Here is a 27,497-nt window from a genome sequence, read left to right on the forward strand (position 1 = left end):
GGGGAACTTGATCCGCGACGGGAGGTCGCGCTCCGTCCAAAGGCCATAAGGGCGGCGCTGGTAGGTCGCCGGAGCCAGTCGATGGGGTCGCCGGAGCCTCGCCGGAGTTCGGCGGCGGCTGGTTGGTCCGGTGGATTGCAGGCCGGCAGGAGGAGGTCAACGGGAGGCAAGGGCCTTCCCAGTAATTTAATTTCTTTTCATATGGATTGCTGCCACGTCATCCCGTTATGCCACCTCAGCCCTGACTAGTGGGTCCTGCTTATGAAATTCCCCCAATTCGCGTTTAGTTCGGGTTTAGCACATTCCGCAAAATACTGAGCAAAATCTGGTGGTTTTTTGTCCCGCAAACGTAAAGTGGTGGTATACGGTAAATTTCACCATCAAAGTGGTGGTTTTATGCTATTCACTCTTCAGATTCAGACGAAACTCGGCAGTTTACTGTGAACGGCTGTTACAGTTGCACTTCGTAACAGTTGATCATGTTGAATCCAACGGTTCATTCTCCTCGTTCGTCAGAAAGTTCAGAGAAACTGCAAAGTACGGTCTCCACAGGGGCAGCTCCGGTGCAGCTCAAGACGAGGCGGCATTGCGCAAGTATCAAACAGTCCAGCTCAAGAAGCAGAGGTGGCCATTCTATCTCGATTGTATTTAACCTAGTTTGAGTAGAGATTCAGAGAGGGGAATTATTTTCTACTTTGAGCCTCGAAGTTTGAGAAAAGAGATACGGAATTTGCAACTAATTTCCCGAAAAACGCAAATATACTAGATGGGTAGGAGGAGTTGACTATATATATGGATTAATGCAAAGACGGTCGTCTTGATCCTACTTCTGTCTGAGTTTTTTTTTTCGAAATGGGGGTATGCCCCGGCTTCTACATCGTGACGATGCCCTTTATTAAGTGAATAAGTTCTGAGTATTAAAACATTACAAGGCACGCAGGATCAAGGATTGATACAACAATCAATCCATGAAAGAAAATCAAAAGAAGAAAGACTACATATCAACATAGCCTTCTAGTATGACTCCAACCAGCCTGGCACAAGATATCCTGAGCGACCATCAGGAGCCGTGTGCATCCAGAAACCATGGCATCCCGTTGTCCCACCGGAGATAGTAGAGCCCAAAGTTGGACCCAATGGGAGACCATATGAATAACCTGCAAGAAATGAAAAGAAGGTTTTTTATTAAAAATCATATCATTCCTGACCCTCCAAATAGACCAGCATAAAGCAGCAACCCCAATCCGGATGTATGCCTTAGATTGTCTATCTACTCCATTTAACCAATTACCAAACATATTGGTAATATTGGTGGGAGATGGAAGATCATAAGTAAAGTTCACCGTTTGCCATAATAGTTTAGCTAAGGGACATTCAATAAAAAGGTGTTGAATGGTCTCCTGTTCCCCACAGAAGACACATTTTGTACACCCATTCCAATGCCGTTTAACTAAATTATCTTTGGTTAACAAAACCTTATTACTCAAGAACCACATGAAAGTTTTAATTTTTAGCGGAATTTTCACCTTCCATAGATATTTTCTCAGAAAAGGGGTATGATCACACATAAGATCTTCATACATCGACTTTACTGTAAACAGACCATTAGACGACAAGTTCCAAACAAAACGATCTTCTTCATCAGTTAACTGTACAATCATTAGTTTTCTACATAGCTGCAACCATGAAGTCCATTTATTACCATTTAAAATTCTCCGAAAAGTAATATTCAATGGCGTCTGACCTAGTACTTGAGCAACTTTGACATTCTTATGATGCACAATATTATATAACGACGGATATTGTTGGGCTAAAGAAGTCTTCCCTAACCAGGTATCTTCCCAAAAGCGAGTACTGCTACCATTACCCACTTTGAAAAACCCCCTAGAAAAAAAACTCCTGTTTGACCTCCATTATACCTTTCCAAAATGGGGAATCAGTAGGTTTTGCTTGAACCTCCGATAATGTCTTATGACTTAGGTATTTATTATGTAATAATTCTTGCCATAAACCTTCCTCATTAATAAGTTTAAAAAGCCACTTACTCAGTAAACATCTGTTTTTTATTTCGAGAACCTCAATACCCAATCCCCCTTGATTTTTAGGTCTACAAACTATATTCCATTTTGTAAGCCGGTATTTTCTTTTGTTTTCGTCAGACTGCCAAAAAAATCTTGATTTATAGAAGTCCAAACGTTTCCTGACCCCAACAGGTATTTGCAGGAAAGACAACATAAACATCGGTAAGCTAGTTAATACTGAATTAATAAGAACTAACCTATCACCATAGGATAGTAACTTCCCTTTCCAGCATCCTAATTTACTCTCAAACCGTGTTTCTACCGGATACCAATCAGAGTTCTTGAGTTTCTTGTAATGGATTGGAATACCTAAATATCTAAAGGGAAGTTGTCCAGCATCACATCCAAAGATCTGTTTATACTGAGTCTCCTCCTCCTTAGCCTTTCAAAAACAAAAAATCTCACTCTTATGAAAATTAATCTTGAGTCCCGATAATTCTTCAAAGAGACATAAAATTAATTTCATATTAACAGCTTTGCTCAAGTCATGCTCCAAAAAAAGAATTGTATCATCAGCGTATTGTAGTATAGAGAGACCTCCCTCAACTAAATGCGGAATAAGTCCTCCAACTTTGCCATCCTCTTTGGCACGTTCAATTAAGATGGCAAGCATATCCACTACAATATTAAAAAGAATCGGAGACAACGGGTCACCTTGCCTTAGGCCTTTTCTTGTCTGGAAATAATGACCAATATCATCATTCACCTTAACACCAACACTACCACCTTGGACGAATTGTTTCACTAGCCTACTCCACTCTGGAGCAAAACCTTTCATCCTTAGTGTTTGTTGTAAGAAAGGCCATTTCACCTTGTCATAAGCTTTTTCGAAATCGGTCTTAAATAACACCCCATCCATCTTCTTTGTATGTAGCTCATGAATTGTTTCATGAAGTATTACCACCCCTTCCAAAATATTCCTACCTGGCATGAAGGCTGATTGAGTCGGTTTAATGACTTTCGGGGCAATCCCCGATATGCGATTAGTACCAACTTTAGTGAATATTTTGAAACAGACATTAAGTAGACAAATAGGTCTATATTGTTGAATCTGAACTGCATTTTGTTTTTTGGGTAGTAGTGTGATAACCCCGAAATTCAGTTTATAAAGGGGCAAATCCCCTTTAGAAAACCGTGAAAATAAGGCCATCAGATCATACTTTATTACTCCCCAAAATTTCTGGTAGAACTCAGCGGGAAACCCGTCAGGCCCCGGCGCTTTGTTCAGTTCCATCTGAGAAATCGCTTGAAAAACCTCCTCTTCAGTAAAGGGGCCGTCAAAATTTCATTCTCAATTGGTGAAATTTGCGTAATATCATGTAACTCCGTTTCATTTAAAGTAATATTTGTTGGATTGGGTGCTCCAAATAATTTCTTATAGAACTCCGTAATATAAACTTTTAGATTATCTTCCCCAACAATAGTCCCCTCTTGCTGTTCAAGTTGGAAGATTTTCTTCTTTCGGTGTTTACCATTAGCTATTAAGTGAAAATATCTCGTATTATTACCCCCTTCCTGGATATGCTTAACCTTCGCTCTTTGGGCCCATTTGGATTCCTCATCTCTTCTTAATTTATTTAAACTATCATTTGCTTTTTTAAAGCCTCTCTTTCATTTAAATTCAAAATATTCGTTTCGGCTTTCACGTCCAGCTTGTCGATGATATTCAATAATCGCTCTTTTTCTTTCTTATACTTTCCACTTTGGTTCTTTGCCCAACCTCTAAGAAATCTCCTTAGATGTCTTAACTTATTCAACCAAATCTCCATAGGATTAGCTCCACCAAATACTGAGTTCCACTCCTTTACTACCATATCAAAAAAACCTTCTTGACGCAACCAATGTAACTCAAAAGAGAATTTTGCTTGGTTACCCAGGTGTGCTTTCACTCCTGAATCAATAAGTATAGGAGTATGATCAGAATCAGCTCTGGATAAAGCTCTAACAGTTACCAAAGGGAATTTCTGTTCCCACGAAATGGATGCTAAAACTCTATCTAGCTTCTCATAAGTAGGCTCAGTTCTTCTACTTGCCCATGTAAATTGTCTCCCAGTGAGAGCAATTTCACGCAAGTTCAAATGCTCAATAATTGCATTAAAATCAAAGGGCCAACGCGCTTTGAAATTATTATTATTATTCTCCTCTCGCTTACGAATAATATTGAAATCACCCCCTACCAACATAGGCAATGTTTCAGATTCACAAGTTCTCACTAATTCAGCCAAAAATTCTGCTTTGTGCTCGTCTTGGGTAGCCCCATAGACCGGCACCAGAATCCATTCAAAACCATCTCTCTTACATTTGATATGGAGTTTAACACAAAAATCTCATGTACTTACTTTTAACACTTGTAGCGTATCGGAGTTTATTCCCACTAGAATACCTCCTGAGCGACCATGTGGTGGTAAGCAAAACCAAGAGAAATTATACCCCGCCGCCAATTGGTTCAGAAAGGGAATCGAAAAATTAGATCTTCCAGTTTCCAACAAAGCTATGAAGTCCAATTTATGTTCCCTAATCGTCTCTTTAACAAACAAGTGTTTAGCAGTATCCCCAAAACCACCTGGATTCCAATTAATGCCTTTTAGATTCTGCATTACGACAATTGTTTCTTAATTCTTTTCCTAGTACTTTTGCGGATATTGTTAGTATCATAAATTTTCCGTTGCCTCGTTTTCTTTACCTTCACTACTGGTTTAAGATGTTCAATTTGATCATCCAAATCAAGTGAGGTGACATCATCATCAATCAAGTCTTCACAAAGGTTGGATACTCTTGACAATACAAAAGTCTTCAGCCCTTCCTCCATATTTTCAGTCTCAATCTTCTTTTTCTCTAAAATAGTTAGAATGCGTGCTTCTTCCACCATTTTAATCCCTTTAACAGATTTACCTATCTCTCCAACTGAATTACCTAAAGATATGCCTAATCGATCCGCTCACCTAGCAATCCCAGAATCAGGGATATTAATAATAGAGTGCAAAGGGGTAGTCAACTGACCTGAGGCGAAAGAATCATCCCGCACCTGCGCCATCTTCATTGCCTTCTCCATCTGAGGCATGTCGGCATTAGGCTGGCCACCCAGCCGTATACTCGACCTCACACCAGAATTGGGCTTTGGAATACCCCCAAACGCAATTACCTCCTCTATAGAAGGACAATGAGAAACAGAATCATTCTCCACGAAAGATATAGTTTGAGTGTGCAAAGTATCGCTAGATGAACCCTCGAAAAACATAGGTAACTCACCGGTATTTTTCAGAAATGAGTCATCTCTCGTTGTATTGTTAAAACCAAAAGCACTCTTCTCAGTCTTCTGAACACAAGAACTTCCCATAGCATCATCCATATGTATGTTATCTGGTTCCAAAGAAGCAGCAACATCATTATTAATACTAAAAAAAGGTGGCGCAAGAAGCCCTGAATCAGAGGATAGATTGTTAAAAAGCGGATTAAGGTGTAACACATCAGAGGCCATACCATTCTCATGCACACCGGATCCGCTCGGATTTTGTACCAGAGACCTCATGATTGGTCCATCATTATCCGCATCATGTGTCTGGTCCCCGCAGTCAGCAGCAATGGCAGTGTGATCAGATGGCAGGATTTTCTGTGGCACAGCAGACCTATCAACCAAACCAGACTTCGTTTGCATTGTCACAGAAGATCCCCCCTGCCCATCTGTGCCAAAGCTGCCGCTGACGCCAGCAGAGCCAACAGGCGTTGTCCCCTGCTTCTCATTGGTCCGTCGGGAGCCCGCCCCAGTCTCTGCAGCAGCGCCGGACTGCTCCTGGACAGCTGGCGACGTCGCATTAGTTGCTGCAGCAACCAGCAGCACACCTGGTCGGCCACTGGGCTGAGGAGCACCGTCTCGGGAAGCGTGCAACCTGTTGGAAGCGGACAGCGCAGCACTGCAGGCCCCAACTGCCCTGCCCCTCGGCAATCCCGAGGAGAATCGGACCTTCTCCGAATCTGCATTGAAATCAGTGTGTCTTTTGTTGTTTAGTGACAGTTTTAAAGCATGAAATATAGGCTCAACCATAATAGTTTTTTCAGCTAAATTTTGATCAGAATGAACAGTACCTATTGGAGAAAGAGGCACCCTTAGTGTCCCAATTTTTATTCCCTCCACTTGATCATTGAGCTCTTGCATCCCTACAACGCCATTTTGTGCAACACTTCCATCTCGGCCACCCTTGTTGGAAGTTGCCTCTTCTGCCGTTCCTCTAGCATCCATCTCCATATCATTGTGCCCATCAAAACCTCCCAAACCATTGTTTGGATCACCTCCCCCATCTTTGTCAATATTTGCCTCAGTCATATTCACCTCCTGAGCAATATGTCCAGTCTCTACCTCAAAACGGAGTTTATAGAAACCCCTCTTAATAAAAACATCACTATCCGCGGGATAAGGTTACAGTCCAGACACCCAATCTTGATCCTAAGTAGCTTATTCTTGCGGGTAAAGGGCATGTCCACATCCAAGGTTTTTCCAAAAAGAGAACCAATCCCCCATAAGGACAAATAATCGGATCTCATGTCAGATGGCACTCCATCAACACGTACCCACACCTCTGGCAGCATATAAAGTGGCTCCTCAACTGAAGACCAAAAATCAAAAAATAAAACAGTGTCCTTCTGAGGGCAAACATAGGAACCAAAGTTCTTGAGTCTCTGCACTTCATTTTTACTTGGCAATTTTACTCTGTATATGTTATCCTTGTAATGGAAGACTTCCCAGTGGAATTTCTCATAGGGCACAATCCTCTTCATATGTTCTATAATCTCAGGGATAGTCATAGTTTCTCCTTCAACCGACACCTTAGCAAGTTTAGGATTTTCCACCTTGGATTTGAAAGCTTCACATGGCATTTCAAAAAACATCAGGACCTCATTGGCATAACCATGAAGAATAGCAGTAGGTTTTGTAGCTTGCAAAAGATGACAGGCCGAAGAAACATGATTAACTGACTCACAAATGTCGCAATATGGTGTAGTGCAATCATCAATAAAGTGACCCGGCTTCTTGCAACGAAAACAAACCTCCTTGTCTTCCTTCTATTTCTTTGCAGGCCCTGCACCTTCATTATATTTTGCAATGCTTTGAGCCACAAGAGGCTCCACCACATTCACAGCCGGTATAGGTGCACCGGCTGCCACATTAGACTCTGGTGCAGTAGCCACATCATTGACCTTATTAGCCGCCGTAACCGCAGCAACCACGGCTTGAACTGTTTGATGAAGCAAGTCAGCATCAATCTGTCCTCTAGACGGTACCCCATCACCATTTCCTCGGAACCTCGGCTGAAAAGCACCTCCTCTTCCCCCATTATTCTGACTAGGCCATCTATGCTGGTTGTTCCCAAAACCGGCCCTATTGTTGCTATAGGAATTGTTGCCATAGTTTCTCTGTCCTCCCCAAGTTTCATCTCTGCAGTTGGTGTAATTCCCACCTCCTCCTGTCCCGCTTGATTCTCCTTGAACGAAATTTCGTCCAAAACCAGCTTGAAACGTACCTTGGTAGCCACGGCCGCCGGAGAAGCCTTGCCCTCCTCGGTCAGTTCCCTGCCCCATGCGTCCGCGCATGGCATTGCCCGCACGGCCACCACGAGGTTGATGACCCCCGCGCCCATGGTTGAAACCGCCCCTGCCAGGGTTGAAGCAACCCTGGGCGCCATCTCCGTTCATCCCCTCGGCGGAAGTCGGTTGCACAATCTTCTCGCCTCTCTCTATCTTTCGCCAGGCAAACCCTAGCAGCCGTCGAAAAGCGTGTCCCGCGACAGCGTTTCCAACCTTAACCTGGATCGGTCTATCAACCTCAGCAGATCGATCAGCGGCCATCGGAACGGGCCTGCGAACCAGCGTTCGGGCCGGGCCACGCCGAACTGGGACAGGACAGGGCCGCAAGTTTGAGCCTCTGTCCCGCAAATTCGAACGTCCCGCAATACACGGATCAATCACCGAAATATGCGATTTCTTGCCGAGCTCTGGTGACCAACATCGCCGGCGAACGGTAGTCCAACCTTCTTGACTATCATCGGTGAAAACAGATGGTTCAAGCACCGGTAAATTCAGAGATTTTTTTGAACTCGACCTGCCCAACGGCGTCGACATCGTAGAAAGCGACGTACCTTCCATTGCCATGAATGCCATGGCCACCTGTCTCTGCATCTGACGCCGATGAAGCCGCTTGATCGACCTCCGTGCCAGCTCGCGAATAGGATCCTGGAGATCCCTATCGGCAACTTCCTCCGGCGTGCGGCAGAGATATCTCCAAGATCCAGCAGACGGTAGAGGCGAAACAATGGCGACTTCATCCTCCTCTTCATCGTCCGACGACGACAACACCCAGAAACGACCCTCAGGAGGGTGTTCAAGAGCTTCGCCGTCGTTGAACCTGCTCGGAGTGGCCGCCGGATCGGGCGCAGAGAGATCTTCGCCCGCGTCGCCCAGCGCGTCGCCAGAGCCTAGCCTAACGGTCATATCGAGTGTCTGTCTGAGTAATTTAAGCAACCTTCTATAAATCTCGATAAACGAGAGTAGCCATTGGTTGTTGAGTCAAGTGTTTGAAAAGATAAAAGAAACAGATTCTATACAAGAAAACAAGCTTACTCTAGCATAGATGTTAGAGCTAGTTCAACATAGTCGAAGTTAAATAATTTTCCCTACACATTTCTCAACATCTCTATTCGCGAGATGATATTGCAGTACGGAGCAGGATGCACTGATAATGCACACTGTACCAACGAGGTGGTGAATTTATTCATAAACATCTTATCATTCGGGCATGTGTTTTGTATGCAAATCTTGGAGGAATCATACTGAGGTGGTAATTCGCTCAGTCCCTTTCTTTGGAACATGTCAAGTGGGGATTTACATAAATCCCAAGAAAGTGACGGTAAGAATCCAATCCAAGAGCAAAGCTCAAGTAAGAGAGAATCACAGCCTAAGATTCTTTACCAATAGCATTTTGTATAGCCTTGCATCACTTTTTTGTATAGGAATCATACTAAGGTGTGGCAAGAGTTGTTGCACAACAAGTATTTAGTGAATATAATTTTGTCCCAAGTTGAGGCGAACCCCATGTACTCTCCTTTTTTTTGGAAGGACTCATGCATACTAAGGAGGATTTAAAAAATGGAATTTGCACAGGCATCCGATTTTGGAAACATATTTGGCTTGAAGACATGCCCCTTGCTCAACAATAGACGTCACTATACAACATAGGACAATGGAAATACGTTTCCGTATCAACTGTGTTATCGCACAATCCTCTAAACTTTGGTTTCAAAAGGGTTTTGTCTGTAATAAGTGGATCAAACTGATTGTACTTTATGCCAATAATTAACGATAATTCATCTTTTGGATGAACCAGATATTTTTGTTTGGAGACTCACATTCACAGACGTCCCCTCGGTGAAGTCTATATGTAGAGACCTCATTAATGATCACACTAGATTTCTACGCAAATATTTGTGAAAACTAAAAATTCCGCTCAATATGAAAATATTTATATAGTTTCTAAACAGATAAAATTTACTTACGGAAGATAACCTATCAAAAAGGGAATTGGCATGGATGTAAAAATGTTGCTTTCGTGATTTGAGGAGACTATTGAGCATCTATTTTTAAAATGTCATTTTGCTTGTATTGGGTGGCATATTCTGTATATGACCTACAATATTTCTCCACCAACCAATATAATAATTATGTTTGAGAATTGGTTAATGGAATTGATACTAGGGAGATGTAGGAACAACAATGTGTTCCGCAATGTCGGATCTTCAATTGCTGGTTAATCAAATGGCTTTCCACATGATAGCGACGATACTTCCATTTCCAGATGGATCAGCGCGAACTTATAGCTGTTGGAATGCAACTACTGCTGACTGTCGTTTAGGATATCTGCAGCCAGATGGCTAGCGGCACATTAGCAGATTACTGAGTGGATAGATATGTTATGTTTATTTTGTTTTCGTTGGCTTATTCCTTATTGACTTTGCCGTGATCTGCGATCGAATTGTAATAATTTTAATACTGAACTTCGTAATAAGATTAGATGTGTGCATATGCGGAGGCCAGGTGATGCGTTTCGAAAAAGAAAAAGAAAAAAAAGGTAACAGAGGGCCATGCGTGCGTGGATCAAGCATGAACCATATGTTTACTTATTATTCAGTGGCTACTAATACATATCACTAGTTCACCGCCGCGTAACCCAAATTACAGAACCGAACCATCACGAGCTAGACATGCTTGTTAATCACTTGGGAGAAGGCATGAAAGACACAAGCTCCCTGGACTCGGGCTTGAGCCAGGCCTTGACGACCACCACGGCGTCGATCGGCCGGTCGCCGCCGGCCCCGGCGCCGCGCTCCCGGGCGATGACCTTGAGGTAGTATGCCACCCCGGAGACGACCTGCTTCTGCGCCGCCGCCACGGCGGTGAACGCCAGCCGGACCGTGATCGGGTCGCCGTTGCCAGCTGACCCGCCGCCGTGGCGGAGGCGGCGGTTGTGTTCGGCCACCGCGAACCGGCCCAGGGACTTCACCAGCTTGTTCGTGCTCGCGTCCTTGATGGTTGTCCGTCCTCCTGTCGCGCCATGAGCCAACGGCTGCGCAGTTTCGGCGGCAGCGATGGCGATGGCGAGGGTGGCGAGGAGGAGGAGGGAGATGGCGGAGGCGGAGGCGGCCATTGTTGCAGCTGTGTGTTGGGTTGAACTCTTGGACCCTTGGTGCCTATAAATAAGCACCGTGCGTTGGTGACGAACCGAGTGTGGAGAAGGAAATCTTGTATAGTATAGTAGACAGTAATAGTAAGTACTACGTACTAGTAAGAACCAAAAGAAGAAAGAAGGCTGATGATATGGAATGATTGGCCGTCCGCTTGCCTCCGTGAGCAATGACGACAAACGCAGCGCTCCGGTGCGCGTAAACTTCTCTCCAAAATCTAGTCTCCTCTACCCTTCCGCCCTCGCGTAATTACCGGAATATTACGTACACGTGCAATCTTTCTCGGGAAAGAGAAGGCTCACTTGCTATGATTCCGTATGATATAAGCAGTTTGGGCGGGGTGAGGAATTGCTTACTTGCTATGATTCATGATTCAGTTGCAGCATGCAATCCATGTTCAGTTTTCTAGGAAAGCAAACGTGGGTCTAACGTACCTCAATTTTTATTTAGTTTTGGTGCAAATGTTTTCACACTTTTCGCATGACATCCAACAACACTCTAATTTTGGACCTCTTTGTTACACGTGATTTATGGCTGGTATTTTTCGTAAGGAACAAATAAAACAAAAGAGACCAACAACGCTTTAATTGCGGACTTCTTTAATTTGCTAGTACAAAAGTTTCTTCGAGAGAGAGAGAGAAAGAGACAGATAATCTATACTCCTATATAGTGTGGCAGTTTTGAATGTTTGAATCCAGGCACAGAAATGCAATTTCTGCCGTTGATTGTACATCATCCAACGGCCTAGCACACTGGGATTCGCAGAGTAACACACACTTTTTCTACACTATTCCAGAGACATCCATGAATTTTTAGATAGAGCCACTCGCTCCGGGGACAAACTCACGGCTCCTGTTCCGTCGCTGGCTGGAGTTTGATGGAGTGGTGGCCTAAAAGAGATGAGACTGGGGATCCCAACGAGGAGTTGACGTGCATACTAGCATGCGGCCACAGGATCCAGCACGTGTGCCAGTGCCTATTCAACCCCCGGGAGAGGCATCAGCGAGGCATTGGGGGCTTCAGGCTGGGCGCAGGTGCCCGCGTTGAACGCAGAGAAACCGAGAATGGTCGGGAAGGCAAGCCTCGACACCTGAGCCGGCCTCCTCGCAGCGCGCAGCCGCGACCCGACGCGGTGGATCAAGCAGGAGGCGCGTGGATTTTCTTCGCCTTCGCCCCAACTCTGGACGCGTGTGTGAACAACTGCAGCCGCGTGCTCCCGCGACAACTGCCCATGTAGAGCCGCCTCGCGTGCTTCCCGATGGCCACAGATTGGGTGGGACGTACTAGAGATTGGGGAAGAAGATGAAAATGACAAGTGGGCCCATGTTGTAAGTGAGAGTACCAAGTTTTCTAGGCTGGAATCGTTTTTCCCGGTATTGTATTACAAACAGGCTTAGTGTACAAAAAAAAAAGTTCTGCAAAGTTCAACCGGTATATACAAGTGCACATACATGGCATCAATTTACACTTCTGCATCCCCGCAATTTTTTTTTACACTTCTGCATAATAAAAACTGGCCAATGTTTCATTAAGACATAATCATCTCAAATTTGATTCTCCGTAATGTTATTTTGAGTAGAAATTGGTGGAGTACTCATGAAGTAATGACTTACTTTTAACGTGCAAAGCACGTGCTGCTAACTAGTACAAGAAAGAGCAATAGTTTAATTTTGGACACGTTTGTTACAAAATATTTATCAAGATGATGGTCGGTACTCCCTCAGTTCCATAAATCTTGTCATAGTTTTAGTTTATGGAACACTTTTGTAAGGCCACCAGGGAACAACATGCACGTGAGCGCGCACGCACGCCAAGGGAGGGATAAAGCATAAGGTTTATGTTCAGCTCTCAATTCTTATGGAATTGTGGGCTACGAATTTGGCAGCCCTGATTCTGGAACTGAAATGGCTCATATATTGGGGAATCCTATACAATTAAAACATATCTGAAAATTACATGTTAAAATTTGAAAACATAGGAAAAGAATGCCATGACATGTTGAATACTACAGGAATTGAATACACTATAATGTTGTAATACATGTTGTTTGGTTGTGTTGCAAGAAGAACATGGTGAAGGATTGTGTGTTTGCCATAGTTGTCAGAGAAATAAGGGAAAATATTATGGGGTTGGGGAAACTAAGAGAAATTTTCCTATGAAATTGCATGCGAAGTAAACCATATGAAAAAAAAAATGGCTTCACATCCTACAAACCGAACAAACTCTATAAGAGATAGTCATAAGGAATGAGATCCTCCAAAATTCCTATAGAACTCATTTGAACCAAACAAGCCCTAACCTCCATGAATCTGTGCCACGCAGATGTGGCTTTAGTTGGAGGAAGTAAGATGCATGTGTGGCAAGGCATTATGCTTTTTAGAAGAAGAATATGATGAGCTAAAACATGTAATTCCTCTATATCTGTCGATTGTGCAATGTGCACTGGTCCCTGAAATTAGCAGTACGCAACAGCTTTGCCGACTGAATTGTGGTAAGCCAGCGGTATGATGTGTGAGGAGGGGTGACACTGTTAGGGGTTCCTTGCAAGTCACTCCCTAATAAGAGAACTAATGAGGCCAAACAGTGCGCCATCACCTAGTGAACCGGCTGAAATGCTAAATCCATAGGAGACGTAGGCGTGGGGTGATCTTGGCTGGCCCGTCGGCATGTGCCATTCCCTGTTTCTAAGGATTTGCATTGCATTATTCTGCAAGTGCATGTGGTCAGCCAGTCACGGGTGACCTAATCTATGCGTGCTTGCTCAGTTTGTTCCCTTGTGTAGACAGTGAAGAAATGGAACTTGGGCCGTCCTTGCCTCTTCAGAATTGAGTTGCTTCTCCAGGCTAATGATAGTCAGGGAGCTGTAAGGGGAAAAATTATAACTGGATGCATCCTTTTTCTAATGACAGTACGAAGGGGAAATCATACTACTTGTTGTGAACAGAGTCCAGAATGGAAGCATTCTAGATTTTCGACTGAGAGCAAAGTCCAGAATGAAAGATCTTTTTCCGCGGGTCTCTGGAAGGCTCTGTAGCTGCTGGTCCTGCAAGTTTGAACTCACAAACCAGAAAAAGGTTGCCCATAGTTTCTCAGCCCCAATGCCATGCTAAACATCCAAAAATCCAATTATATATTCGTCCATCCTCGTCTGCCATCTCCCACATACCAATGATCGGTTACGTGATAGCCTTGCAGGGTAGGGCACAAGCATCCACACGCTTGCTCTTGTCGGTAAACCATCAAAACGAGCACGGATTGGTCACAATCAAAGCCACACCAATTGATGATATTTGATTTAAAATACTGATCTTGTATCCGTTTCAGACTTGCAGCTAAGTTTAACCAACATCCTGTCAAGGCAGAAGCTCGGGTTGATAGTACAACAATCAGGTACCAACAAAACTATAATCTTTTGTTGGCATACATAAATAGATGACTAAACCTAAATGACTCTCTCTTGGGTACATATGTAGGACTCCACACGAGATAGTACAGGACAGGGCGCAGACATATGAGTTACATAAGACTATGTTACAACTCTGCTTTTATCTACACAGCCGAGATTTCACGCCACTCATCTGTCATATGGGAACTCGTTGTCGTCTTCCTTTACCTTAAACGGCTCCGGATGGCGGCCAGCGCAATAAAGGTTCCACATCTTGAAGTATGCCCTATCAAGGTTCCGAACCTGAAACAGTTCACGAGAAGAGCTGGTAAAAAATCATTGCCTAGACGAAAATGAAAACATGGCGGGTATCAAACAGGAACATTCTGAATTTGTGAGCAAATCACGTACCCATCGAGCCGTATCAAATAATGGACATGTTAGACGGACTTCTTTAAGCTTATTAGTCAGTGCTTGGAGCTTTGCCGGGTTTGTTGCCAGTTCAACTGCTCTATTTTCATACTCCTTCATGCTACAATCAGAGAAGGAAGGGTAAATAAATAATGTACATACCACCCACGAGTGCATTAAGAGATTCTAATTAATGCTTACTTGTTAACTATCATCTCATCTCCAAGGCCAGTCGCTAAACAGAGGGAACCAGCTACTCTGGTTGCCATTTTCTCTAGTGGAAGTGTGATCATCGGCAAGCCAGCCCATAGAATATCAGTACCGGTTGTGTGTGCATTGCAAAGGGGCCTGTTATGCAGAAAGTTCAGAGACCCATAATATGTACCAGGAATCAGTTTGAACTGATGTGCTTATATCATGAAGAACAAATGAAACAGATGGTTAAGTGCATACGTGTCAAGAAAAAGATCTGCTAATTCACTTCTTCGGATATGCTCATGTTTCATGGCAACATCTGTGAATATGATCTGATCAGGGCTCACTCCTCTTGCAGCAGCATCTGTATAAAATAGTACTCCGGTATTATAGATATTTAAAAAAATCAGTTGGCTCATTTGATTCTTCTTTTATAGATGAAAAGCTCAGGCAACAAAGAAATATTTAATTTGCTTACGCGCTTTTACTCTCATTTCACCAGTGGCTGGAAACCTTAAGAGCCACAACACACTGTTTGGAACTCGTTTGACAATATTACACCTTCAAAACAGAGACAACAAACATTAATGTATGAATCTATGTAGACAAACTGCGCAGGGAAGTACAGGTGATTGAAGTTACCATGTATCAAATATTTCTGGATCCATCTTATAAAGCTGATTAAAGCATGCAAAGATGAACTTATCCTCAGGTAACCCATAATCTGATCTTTTATGCGGGCACACGGGACTTAAGACATCACAATTTTTCTGGTATAGTAGCCATAGTCAGAAACAACATTATAATGAAAGAAAGCAAAAATAACATAGTGCAATATGAAGTGAACCTGCTTGTAGTCATTGACAAAGTAGCAGTGTGGGAGATGAACGAGCTTTTCGGAGTATATATGTGCATAGCGAGTTGGAGAAACAAACTGCAAAGATTGTTCAACAATATAAAAAAAGGTCAATCAAGTGCACCTAAGCAAGAAACTAATAATGGGCATCAAAAGTCAGAATATTACTAGAACAATTCAGACCTCATCAGTGACCAAGTAGTCTATGTAAGAAGCACCCGTAGTCCCTGGGAACCCCATGTATGAGACTTGAATAGGTGCTGGTTGCATAGCAAAAATTTCATTCCTTGCACCCTGTTTAAGTTAAATGCATAGAGCAGAATGACAAGTTAATAAAATCAAACAACAGCTTCTTGAGCGCCCACAAAGCTTTAAAAACACAGTTGATTGCATGTTTCAAGATGTTTAGTGATACTACCTAACAACTTGAAGAATACAATATACCACCCAATAACCCCAATATAGATATAATCCCTCAGTTCCAAATTAGTTGACACAGTTTTTTTTTCAAAATGAACAAACCTACTGACTAAAACGTGTCTAGTTACATGTGTATCTATACCAAATCTGACCAAAGCTGCGTCAATTACTTTGGAATGGACGGAATATAATGCATGCAAATAAAAGTACAGGCAAACAGAAGTGAGCATGAGAAACTAAATGACAGGCCATGGAAAGGAGAAGTCTAAGCATTGCCTTTGTGTAGCCATTAAGATTGATTAAAATTTGTATTTTGTCTTCATTTATCATTTTCGCGATCACATCTGACGTCATGGCAGACACATCGATGAAATGCTCTGCCTCAGCTTGGATACGCTGTCTCCATTCAGTACCATCATTTTGACTCAACGCATAGCAAAAAACCTGACATACCAATTGATGAGTTATTGATACAATATATCCTTCAGGTGTAAGAGAACAAAGATTAGTGAACCACCTCAACATTGCCACGGTCATGCATTCCAAATACTGAACCCATGAGATGGGAAAGAGGATGATTACCAAAATCACTACTAACATATCTGCAAAATCCATGAGATGTCTATTAGACAGTTGTTGATGGTGCCCAACAAATATGATAGAGCTGACTTTAGGTACGTACCCAATCCTGAGTCGACCATGTTTACCCTCTGCTCTGACAGGTAAAGGGGATGGGTGGACAAATGGTGGCAACCCAAAGCGCGAAGCAATCAACGAGCACTGGACTGCATATTTGCGGCTGCAAAGCAAAATATACATTGTAAACAACAAAGTAGAAAATACCACCAATGGTGTAAATAGCAGCATAGTAAGAGCTAAGCGGATGTCTACCTGATTTCCAAGGCGAGCAATGGATCAATAGGATAAGCAATAGCATGAAATGGCTGCACACTTGGCAGAAGTGACATCTATTTGAACAATAACCAAAGCTCGTCATGACTCGGGATATTTCCATTATTTAAGCTTTATCTTATTCCAAACATTACTTTACGAAATGAAATTTATCAAAAAGGGGCACCTTAATCTGCCGTTTGATTATATCTTCAACCTCATGGAACATAGTCTCTCTGTTTTCCCAGTCACAAACACTCTGCAGTGAAACAAACATGTAGCAATTTTTAATTACTGTCTTTTACTGGTCATAGCTGCAATGAGCTCGCATTCTGGGCACATTGAACATGAAATATCCAAAATACATGATAATTTCGTACATGACAAAATATATCGTATGCACTTCAGTTTTAACAAATCGTCTGAGTAAAGGTATAAAATTAGCTCTTGTGGTCTTCATAAATACGTGAGGAGAGCAGCAATTTTCATATATGATCGTATGCTTCTGTATATGTGGAATAGATCTTACCTGTAGAGTATGCAGAAGGTTGCACGTTACTTCTGGAAAATCAGGACGGAGACAAAGAGCTTGTTTATAGCTAGCTATAGCTGCTTCTTGATGTCCACTATAGGGTAAAGATCACATTTCACAAGATTAAACTCAAACTAGAAACATAAGGCCAAAATAAAAACCAGATGGTTATACCAAAACTGTAAATTATCTTGATTGCTAAATACGGAGTAGTACCTATCTTTATAAGCCGAGGCTAAGTTCGCGTGAGCTTCCGCCATTGTTGGCCTGATTGTCACGGCCTGTACGTAATCCTGAATTGCCTCAGCTACCCTTCCGAACTCCTTAAATGTATTTCCTCTATTAACTAGTGCATCGGCTGCAGTAGGATCGATACGAAGTACTTCGGTGTAACATGCAATAGCATCAGCATAGCTTCCCTGATACACACAAAGAAAAAAAGAATATCAGGAAAAAAATACACATGTGACTGCACACGTTCTAACTAAAATCTGGGTGGAAAATTAAGCATGCAAAAATATGTCAAACAACAAAAGTAATAAGTGTATCCTCTACAAAACTATACAGAACAAAATCTTGAAGCTAGTACCTGCTGCTTGTATATGACTGCCAAATTGTTGAGTGGAGAAGACAACCCAGATGTAACAGCAATTGCAGCTTTGTAGAATGAAGCAGCCGCACTTATCATGTTCCTGCGATGCGATTTTATTTTAGTATGCATAGTAAAAGCACATCAACGTTGTGGGGTATCAAAGATTACGAAGAATGAGAATCCTACCACTCCATGTAGATATTTCCAAGGTTAGTAAGAGCCTGTGGATGGTTTGCCTGCAACATAAGGCACGACTGCACCCCAAAAAAGAGTGAATGGGTTGGAACTAGAACAAAATGTGGAAATCACAGCAATGAAGTACACCATACTTGGAAGCAATTAATTGCCTCTTCTACTCTCCCAGCATCTTTAAGTGCATTACCCTATCAAAGATAGACAATGTTAACCAAGTTACCCACATAACTATTGTCGCAATCAGTTATGAACGGAGACTACTTCATGAACTTACCATGTTATTGTATGCTTCCACAAACCGAGGGTCACACAGTAGAGCTTGACTGTAACAGTGAATTGCCATATCGAGCTGGCGTTGCTCATAGTAGATAGTAGCAAGATTACCTGCATGAAAATGTCCCCCCGCCCTTTGCATTACGAGGTATACTAAGGCTCTACTTTGAAGGTAAAGAAAGGACCATTCTCTTGTCAGCTTGTACATATCTCATCGATGATGAACATCTAAAGAAATGGACTCGAGAGGGAAAATGTCACTAAATTAGTATTTACAGTCACAAAATTTGCAAGATCCTAAGAGAAAGGACTAATGGTAGGTTTTAGTTAGTATCCAACAGCTATCGTGCTAGGTTTCAGCCACAGCTAATGAAATCTATACCTGTTTGGTAATTGACTATAATTAATTTGCCTGACATTATTCTAGCTACTTTTGGATGTCTCCTTGTATGATTCAACAATCAGCAGCCAAATTCCTTCGGCATGGCAAGTGGGACTAGAATTTCTTGCCAATAATTAAATTAAAAAAATGTTATTCATTTGGTTTATGAACAAGAAAAGTTGACCATTCTGATTTGTCAACAATTAGCATAGTAGTTGTTGGACACAAACCAAACCTACCATACATCCTTGCATACACAGAGTAAAGAAAGACTGCGTACCATAAGCCATTGCATAGTCAGGGCGAGCCTGCAAAGCACGCTGATAACAAGCAATTGCCTCCTGTAGCATTCCCATAGCCTGGACAAGCCAAAACATTTGCTCCATAACCAATTGCTGACAACTTCTCAGGCTATAAGCTACTGTCATAGTTCATAAGACTCACCTTGTACACATTCCCTTGGTTAAGATGTGCATCAGCAAAAGATGGCTTAAGTTTAACAGCTTCCTGCAAGATTTTTAAACAAAAACAACAGCAATGGTACCACATAAATCGTTGGACATAACCATCAGAATTATAGTCAGGAAGGTTAAAGAAAATCAACCATCTATTTTGTGAGGATATAACAAGCATGCAACATATGGAGCTACAATACATACAGGCAACACTTGCTATGCAATCACCGTTTGCCGCAATCATGCAACTGTGTTTGGTTAAGGCGTTCATGAACAAGAAAATTCACCCAAAAATCTACAGCATGGAGTTAGTCAATTTACTCCACTAATGTAAAATTTAAGGTTCAAATTCACTATATATGAGAGTAACAAATATGAGAATTTCAAACACATGATAAATTAAATGGAAAATAAAAAACATAGAAAAAAACAAATGCCACCATTACTTCTCTTTTTTGTTTCTTTTAATATTAATTTGACATTAAATTTAAAAGGGTTGGTACAAGAACTCTACATACTACATTTTCCAAAAACTAAATCATTTTGGTTTCATGCCCATGAATACACCAAGAAAAAAGATTGCATATCACATAAGGAAGTGCAACACAAACACGTTACAGAACTTGATGTACTGTATCCATATCAGGGACTAAAATCCCATCAGAACACCATCAATATGCCTCAGGAGAATATCAATTTATCCGGTATGTAGGAGGGAATCAAAAACTCTTGAAAGGGTAAAATACATCTATGATACAGCAGCATACCACAAGAAACTCACGGATAATGCACTCGAAGAGTATTAGCTGTTGCTGCCAAGAAGCTACATTTCTTTATATCAAGGTCAAATCTACACGATGCAGAGTGTCATCACTGATCTGCTTACTTAGTGCCGACCACGGTCAAATATTGGTGGGGCCAAGCAAATGTTTTTTAAGGAAAGCGGTGGGGGAGACCCACGCAGCAGAGTTTTTTTTTTACAAATAATAAGAACCCAAATTCACATCAGCAGGGACTTGAACCTGGGTGGCTGGGTTGTACATCCACTACCCTAGCTAAGTGAGGCTCATTCCTTGAGCCAAGCATATGTAGTGCAAGGATGACTAAGGGATTGGTGTGCTCAAGAAATCAGGATGATTGCAGTATTGTGCAGTTATGAGAATGAAGTGCAAGAGGAAAGTGCAGTCACTTCTGTATGGGTGTTGGAAACAGTTAAAAGGGCCTTTCCCCCGGGGAAGAAAACAAGACTTGTTCGGATTAAGGAGAAATAAATAAAGAAAGGGTGAAAAAGAACAACACGGTTGGGCCTGCCCACACATGGTATATTCTTCCGAACAAAAACCTTTTCAGTTTCAACTACACTACTTCGATAGCTCAGCGTGTTATTATAAATGATAAAAAAATTACACCATGAAAGCATATTTCGCAATCAGACTAATGTCATCAATCTACAGAATGTTTATATACTAATGGGCAAACCTAAAAGCAATTTTCATTTAGGACTTTTAGCAGGAATAGGTATGATAATTGCAATCGATGGGACCATATACTTCAAAGCAATATCTGTTTTTATTCTTTTATAATGTTACCATATCAGATTACCAGCATTTTAAAAAAATGGCCATCATCTGTTTCCAACACCAGTGTGCCCCGTTGAGGGTATCTCGAAGAATTATACAAAGTATCCAGGAAAAACCTAAATGGTTTAAGGTTCTACAGTTGTAACCATAATCGTGCACAGGATAAGACCAAGAAGAGTATAGTAAGCATGATCTCTTTCATTTCACCTTTGCATTAAAGTTATCTTCTTTCACGAGGCACTCATCTCAGTGGCACTTGGAAACTTGATAAGAGTCTGAGGGGTATTTTTTTTTAGTTTAGGCTTATGGAGAAGCCGGTTTATGGATTTCGGTGGGGAGAAGCCCTAGAAACTGTTCTTCCTATTCTTTTTACATTCTGGAATTTCGGCTTGTTCGCTGTGTTCAGTTGTTGAAAACCTGTAATGCCCCTGAGTTTGATATGTACTTTTTAAATATGAAGATCATATAAAGAAACAGCAAGCAGTTGAAGCAGTACTAGTCCATTTGTACGTCAGGTTACTCACAGCATCAAATGCCAGCACAAACCTACAGATTATTTTTTGCAATTAACAAATTCAAAAAGGCAGGTAGAGCCCATGATGTCATCACTCAATGATATATCACTGACAAACTCGATTGTTTGACCACCCACATAGACTAAATGCCAGTAAATATTATACTCTTCTTACCAGTCCTTAACATTTAAGTCTATGGTAATGAACTAGCGCTCAAACTTTATTAACCAAACAAGGTAGCAACATAAATTTCATGTGTTCACATACATTGACCTGATGTATAAACAATTCAGGTTGAAGCATTCTTATAATACACATACAAGTAGATATTTCTCATTTCCACCAAAAGCCCACGCCGATGTGATATTTACCTTGTAATACTGCATAGCCTTATTGAGGTCCCCAACCTCCATAAACAGGCCAGCAAGATTTGACCAAGCAATTGCAAACTGCGGATCTATTCGTATTGCTTCAAGATAGCAAGCGTATGCCTGAAGATGCAATCATATGAAATGGTAAGGATCATTCAACGGTACCACTTGTTACCAAAGATTAGAACACGACTTGGTTACCGAAGCTTAGAACACGACTTGCTTACCTCTTGCACACGCCCCTGGGCTTTCATTAGATTCCCTAGATTACTATGTGCATCAACCTAAATCATAGAATAACAAAATGTCAGCTCATAAAGTGAATAAGAATTACTGGTAACATCTGAACACACATACCAAACATGGGTTCAGGGCAAGCGCTTGTTTACAGCATTGTGCTGCCTCATTCAATCTCCCTTTGCGTGTATATGCACTTGCAAGGTTTGACCATGCATCACAAAAAGCTGGACGTATCTGCGAGAAAAGAAATCCACAGTTAAACCACTATCTCTTTTACAATTTTGCAATTGATAGTTCATCTTAGGAACTGCCAAAGATATAAATTTTATTGGACTAAACGAACAAAGAGCAGGGGCCAATTGTGTGCACTGGCCACATGAGGCATACCAGTGTACTAGAGGGCCAATTAGCACCGCTGGTGGTCATGAAAAAATCTGTGTAATTGTGAAGTACTTAACTCTCTAAATTTAAAAATAGGGAACATCTTCACAGAAATGAGAGAAAATTGCACTGTGGATCATAAAACTCCCAACCAATAGTTTAGTTCACTGAAGGTAGGGATACCAATCTGTGTAATCGTGAAGTACTTAACTCTCTAAATTTAAAAATAGGGAACATCTTCACAGAAATGAGAGCAAATTGCACTGTGGATCATAAAACTCCCAACCAATAGTTTAGTTCACTGAAGGTAGGGATACCACATGTCGTTACTGAGCTGCTGAGTACCCTTACGCGGATCTGACAAGCCAGGCATGGAGGGTGGCCAAGCGTGCCATCCTTGCCTTCACGCATCTCATTGTCCAGCCATGGACCTTGTCAGCTTTGGCCAAGACAGCTTGGATACTTGACGACAATCCTCTTCTGGGTCAATTCTTGGTTGTTTTAATAACCTTGCCTGTAGGCTGTATATGGTTCTTGGCAATTCTTGGTTAGTGAGGGATTCTTGATTGTTTGATAATTCTTGGTTAACTGGTTCTGTCCCAAGAAGTGTTTTTGCCGATTTCTCAGCTCTTGATAATGACTATTGCTGAACTATTGTTGTTCATTGGTTCTGTTAGATGAGATAGCCTTTCTATTTGGTAAATCATTTAGTCCACACCAAAATCAGTAAAACTATTGCTGTCACACCGGCGGGCTTCTGCAACAATAGGTGTCTACAGTGTCCATATGACAGCAAAACAGAGGGAGTAGCGTGATGCAAGGGGGGAGACTCGTAGCATTTGTATGCACCTTCCATGGACAACCCCCTCCGGTGGTGTTTCTAATTGTCACTAATCAGAACCAGACTGAAATGGTCGGACATGATACGGCTGTTACGTGAACTCTACAGCCACTACAGTTCAGTGTCCAGAACTGCAGTGAAAATGTTGCAGACTCGGAAAATTATTCAATGGCTAGAACGAAAATAACAACATAACAGGGGCTCTTGTCATATTTGAATATTATAGGCAATGCTCTTTAAGGGCAAAAGACCAGAACGAAGCATAAAAGACATTAAAGCTGGGAAAATATAAACAAACACACCTGAATAGCTGTTAAATAGTAACGAATTGCGAGATCAATGTCGCCCTTCTCCTGCATGACAAAATAAAAACGCATTGCTCCACGAATTTCAGGGACCATCCAAAAACATGTCCATTTCTCGAACGATTTTTTACTGTTCAACATACCTTCCAAGCATTTGCCATGTTGCCATAACACTCTGCAAATTGTGGATCAATAGCCAGGGCCTCTTCATTCTTTGCAATGCACTGATCATAATCACGAAGCTACAAAGGAGAGAACTTTCAGTGGTGGACTTGGAAGGTAGAAAAAAACATGCCAAAGCATCACAATAGTACTAACCTGGAAATAAATAGCCCCCAGAAGAAGTAGATTATCAGTGCGACGTGGGTTCTTCTCGTAAACAGCATTTCCATGCTCCAGTGCCTGACTATATTTTCCTGATCTGTAGCTCTGATGTGCAAGAGCCAAGTGCCCCTCTTCATCAACTAAATCATTTGAAGAAACAAGATAACACAGTTAAAATATTTAAAAAAACGAGTAAGAATTAGAAGGTAAAGTCCACATGCTGACTTTGTCTATGATAGCTGGGAAGGTGTATAATCTATATCAAATTGTCAATTTCAACATGGGTATTCATTTACATAACCATACTGCTTAATTTCACACAATGCAACACGTACACTCCAATAGGTTCATATTTCTAATAAGGTCCGCCAGGTTGCCTCCAGTCCCTCCACCAAGACAGCATACTAATGCAGAAGCCAAAATAATGTGACTCGGAATTGTAAATCTTGCAATACAATTACAGTTCTCTGAACATCACACTCATGACTTCAAAAAAGTGCCCGACACGATCTATGGGAAAAATGAAATTTCGCACAAAACCTTCATTACTCACAACAGAACACCAACAAAATATTGTATTACAACACAAAATTTGCCTACCATCCACAGGCCACAAATCCCTAATTTAAAGGGTGAATTGCATGTAATAAATGCTAAAAATAGTGGAAAGGGGATGGTTATCTTGAAACTGACTTATAATGCTGAATACATACTGAGCCACATCATTTTTGAAACAATAGCCATCAGATAAGAACATCTGGATCTGGAGTTGTAAAACATAGCCTCTTAAACTGAAAGAACGCATGCAACTTATAGTTTGGAAGCATTGCTACCAAGAGACACCTGCACCGATGTCTTGGAACGATCAAAACTGATAGTTGTTCTCCTAAACAGGAGAAGGAACATGCTTTAACTGTAATTGCATACAAATTTGGCACGGAGGTCAGTGGATCGCCATGCATTTTATTGCTCAACGTAAGTAAAACTTCTCCCGCGTCCACAAAGCTGACTATTTCATTCCAGGTTATGCAAATCCCTCTTGGCCAGTTCTAACATATTTTGTATGTTTCACACTTTCAGTGTAGGGACCCCTAGAGTGCTTCGCTGGGATTCAGATGCATACATGATTTCTATGTTGCCAAAACGTTTGCCACTACGGTATCAATTGGATCAGATCACGACGTTGCATCACTCAAATTCCCAATGGAAAGCAACCATCTTAACAACAGCGTGTAGGCATCTTAGGTCCCTCCATGGATTGACACTTAGGTGGCATCCACCTCCCACCGCAGGCCGCCACATTAACGTGCCGGCAAACACACCCTTCTCACTTCATCAACACAAGCTGGTGGTAAGTTCTACACACGCATTGGTTCTCTTACATGTGTATCTGCCCAGACTTGGAAAGTCTGCTTTCTGGTTTTCTCTTGATAGTCTTGACGAGACGGTGCTTTGGCTCATAGGTGTAGATGCACCTGTTATAAAAATGCCTAAACTACGCATTTTAAAATGCCAACAAATTCGTGTGTACATCTGTACATTCTATGTTTGCAAACATGGTTTCACGAATTAAAAAACAACATTTTTTGTGGCCTGTGTGTAAAAAGACAAAAAAAAAAATGCCCCGTGAATAGTCATATTAAAGCATAGAAAAAATGCTCTAATCATAAAGGAGTGACTCAAATGAGCTGAAGTAAGTGAGGCCACCACTGCACATCGTCACTCGACATGTTGAGCACATGGGCTTTGCACACCGCCGATCTAGCTATGGTCTCGGCCCCAGAAACCATCCAAATATGCTGACGTTGCATCAACTGTACGGACCATAACCGCTTAAGGAGTAGTGGGTTGGCTGAAAAAAAAGCGGTGTTGTACTTTCTCTCGACGGAGATAGTAGCCCTCCCTTTTGCAATGGATGCAAATAGTTTTAGATACTTGGATTTCATTAAAAAAACAAGATAGAAAGTCAATCACCAATGATCAAAGCACACTTGGTCCTACTATGATTAGTTCAGCGCTATGTCATCTGATTCGATAAATCGTTCAGATTTTATTTATCTACAGCCCTGCCTGAGAAGCGTGCTGTGTATTCAACTTGTGTCAAACTTGATACGCACAGAAATGGGTATGAGGACCTACTTAGTTGACCGAAGCAGTCCCAAACAGAGGTTGGGGAGACCAGCAGATAGGCTAGCAGTCCCCATAATAATAAGGTTAATAGTGACTCGATGGCTCACCGATTCCTATAAATCCTAACACATGTGAACTATAATAGTACTAGCAAACTTTAAAAACAACCAGAGCTCAATTCTCCACAAACAAAAATGAGTTTTGAGATCATTCATTGACACCATAACAGAAGAAAGAAAAAGAGAGAACTTTCCTGGCAGAGGTAGGGATCACAAATCTAACGACGAACTTCCGTGCCCGGAAGAATCTCCGCTAACAGAGCAGCGGTACAACACCACAAGTCCTAAAAGCGGAAACTTGGGATCAGCTGAGGTGCTCACCCGCGACTAGCTGCTTGGTCCTGGCGTCCACGGACACCGGCGGCAGCAGCAGCGCCGCCGGTGTGGCCGGCCCGCCGGGCGCCGCCGCCCCCGGCCCGGCGCTGATCCCGGCCCACGCGTCGTCCCGGCCGCGAACCACCGGCGCCGCCAGGTGGCGCGCGTCGGTGCGCAGCGAGAGCATCGCGAGGAAACCCTAGATCCGGCGGCCAAGAGCGCCCTGGCCCGAATTCTCGCGCGGGCGCGAGAGGTTTTGGGGAGTGGTGGGATGGACGCGGACGGAGAGGGACGCCTCCGTTCGTTCGCGGCGATTGGGGAATTGGGGAGAGAGATTTCCCGGAAGATGCGGAGAATTTATTTCATTTTTTCTTTGTGTTCCACCGATGTACGTAGCCCAGATGGAGGCGCCAGGTGTCTAGCTGCAGATCGTTTATGCTTTTGGGTGGGACAGCTTCTAGATCAGATCAGAGGCAGTTGAGTCTGAGAGATATCGAATTTGATACGGCTTTTACTTTTCTGCGCACCTACAAATCTGGTACGAGACTCGAAAGTGACATCAGTCAGGCCGTGACCTTCTCTACTAGTTCAACTCATGTGTTCTCCAAACATTTGTCAATATTAGTAGGCTTGCACGTGAAATGCATGTCTTAAATTTAAAATTTAAATGCATGTCTCAGATTCAAAATTTGAGTACACAAAGCTTACGATCAATCCACGTATCTCTTATCCTGTGTGTGTGATGATTTGGATTGGAGCAATCATTTTAAATAGAAGCTATCTGGTGTAAGAAGATGTTAATGTATTTTTTATAACCTACATGACAACCAAAAACAACAAAGTATAACCATGAGTTAATTGAAAAAATGCGATCATTTGTCCATGTAAGACATTTGCAGCCATGTGCACAACTTGGGTTTGACACAATATAAAAAGAGCTATATGCATGGGACGTGCAAACACACCCAAATACTTGCAAAATGTGGGCAGGCTATACACAAAGTTGTCACTCGGGTGCAAACTGCCCCAAACAATCCGA

At 42.1% G+C, this 27,497-nt stretch overlaps 2 protein-coding genes across 2 annotated transcripts; both read right to left on the reverse strand.

Moving 5' to 3' along the window:
• Positions 1-10,219: 10,219 nt before the first annotated feature.
• Positions 10,220-10,799, reverse strand: LOC127330338 (cysteine proteinase inhibitor 10). The gene has a single exon (XM_051356586.2). It carries the CDS (start codon positions 10,771-10,773, stop codon positions 10,342-10,344), a length of 432 nt encoding a protein of 143 aa, XP_051212546.1. The 5' UTR covers positions 10,774-10,799; the 3' UTR covers positions 10,220-10,341.
• A 3,266-nt stretch (positions 10,800-14,065) lies between these two features.
• On the reverse strand, positions 14,066-26,830 carry LOC127334274 (probable UDP-N-acetylglucosamine--peptide N-acetylglucosaminyltransferase SEC). Its single transcript, XM_051360691.2, has 28 exons — positions 26,465-26,830; positions 23,949-24,094; positions 23,774-23,872; positions 23,628-23,678; positions 22,221-22,337; positions 22,091-22,147; positions 21,864-21,983; positions 19,387-19,449; positions 19,223-19,301; positions 18,562-18,671; positions 18,422-18,475; positions 18,279-18,346; positions 18,090-18,192; positions 17,717-17,919; positions 17,498-17,594; positions 17,156-17,227; positions 16,969-17,045; positions 16,760-16,876; positions 16,595-16,679; positions 16,354-16,521; positions 15,841-15,951; positions 15,649-15,735; positions 15,444-15,571; positions 15,280-15,362; positions 15,060-15,165; positions 14,808-14,954; positions 14,607-14,727; positions 14,066-14,498 (listed from the first exon to the last, which is right to left on the reverse strand). Exons 1-28 carry the CDS (start codon positions 26,643-26,645, stop codon positions 14,385-14,387), a joined length of 2,964 nt encoding a protein of 987 aa, XP_051216651.1. The 5' UTR covers positions 26,646-26,830; the 3' UTR covers positions 14,066-14,384.
• Positions 26,831-27,497: the final 667 nt, after the last annotated feature.

Source organism: Lolium perenne, chromosome 2 (assembly GCF_019359855.2).
Source record: "Lolium perenne isolate Kyuss_39 chromosome 2, Kyuss_2.0, whole genome shotgun sequence".
Classification (NCBI taxonomy): domain Eukaryota; kingdom Viridiplantae; phylum Streptophyta; class Magnoliopsida; order Poales; family Poaceae; genus Lolium; species Lolium perenne.

Coding starts and splice junctions, on each gene's coding strand:
- LOC127330338 (XM_051356586.2), bottom strand. CDS start 10,773: ATGGCCGCCTCCGCCTCCGCCATCTCCCTCCTCCTCCTCGCCACCCTC.
- LOC127334274 (XM_051360691.2), bottom strand. CDS start 26,645: ATGCTCTCGCTGCGCACCGACGCGCGCCACCTGGCGGCGCCGGTGGTT. Junction 18,347..18,421: donor AGGCAATTAATTGCTTCCAA/GTATGGTGTACT, acceptor TTTGGGGTGCAG/TCGTGCCTTATGTTGCAGGC. Junction 14,728..14,807: donor GATGAGATGATAGTTAACAA/GTAAGCATTAAT, acceptor CTCTGATTGTAG/CATGAAGGAGTATGAAAATA.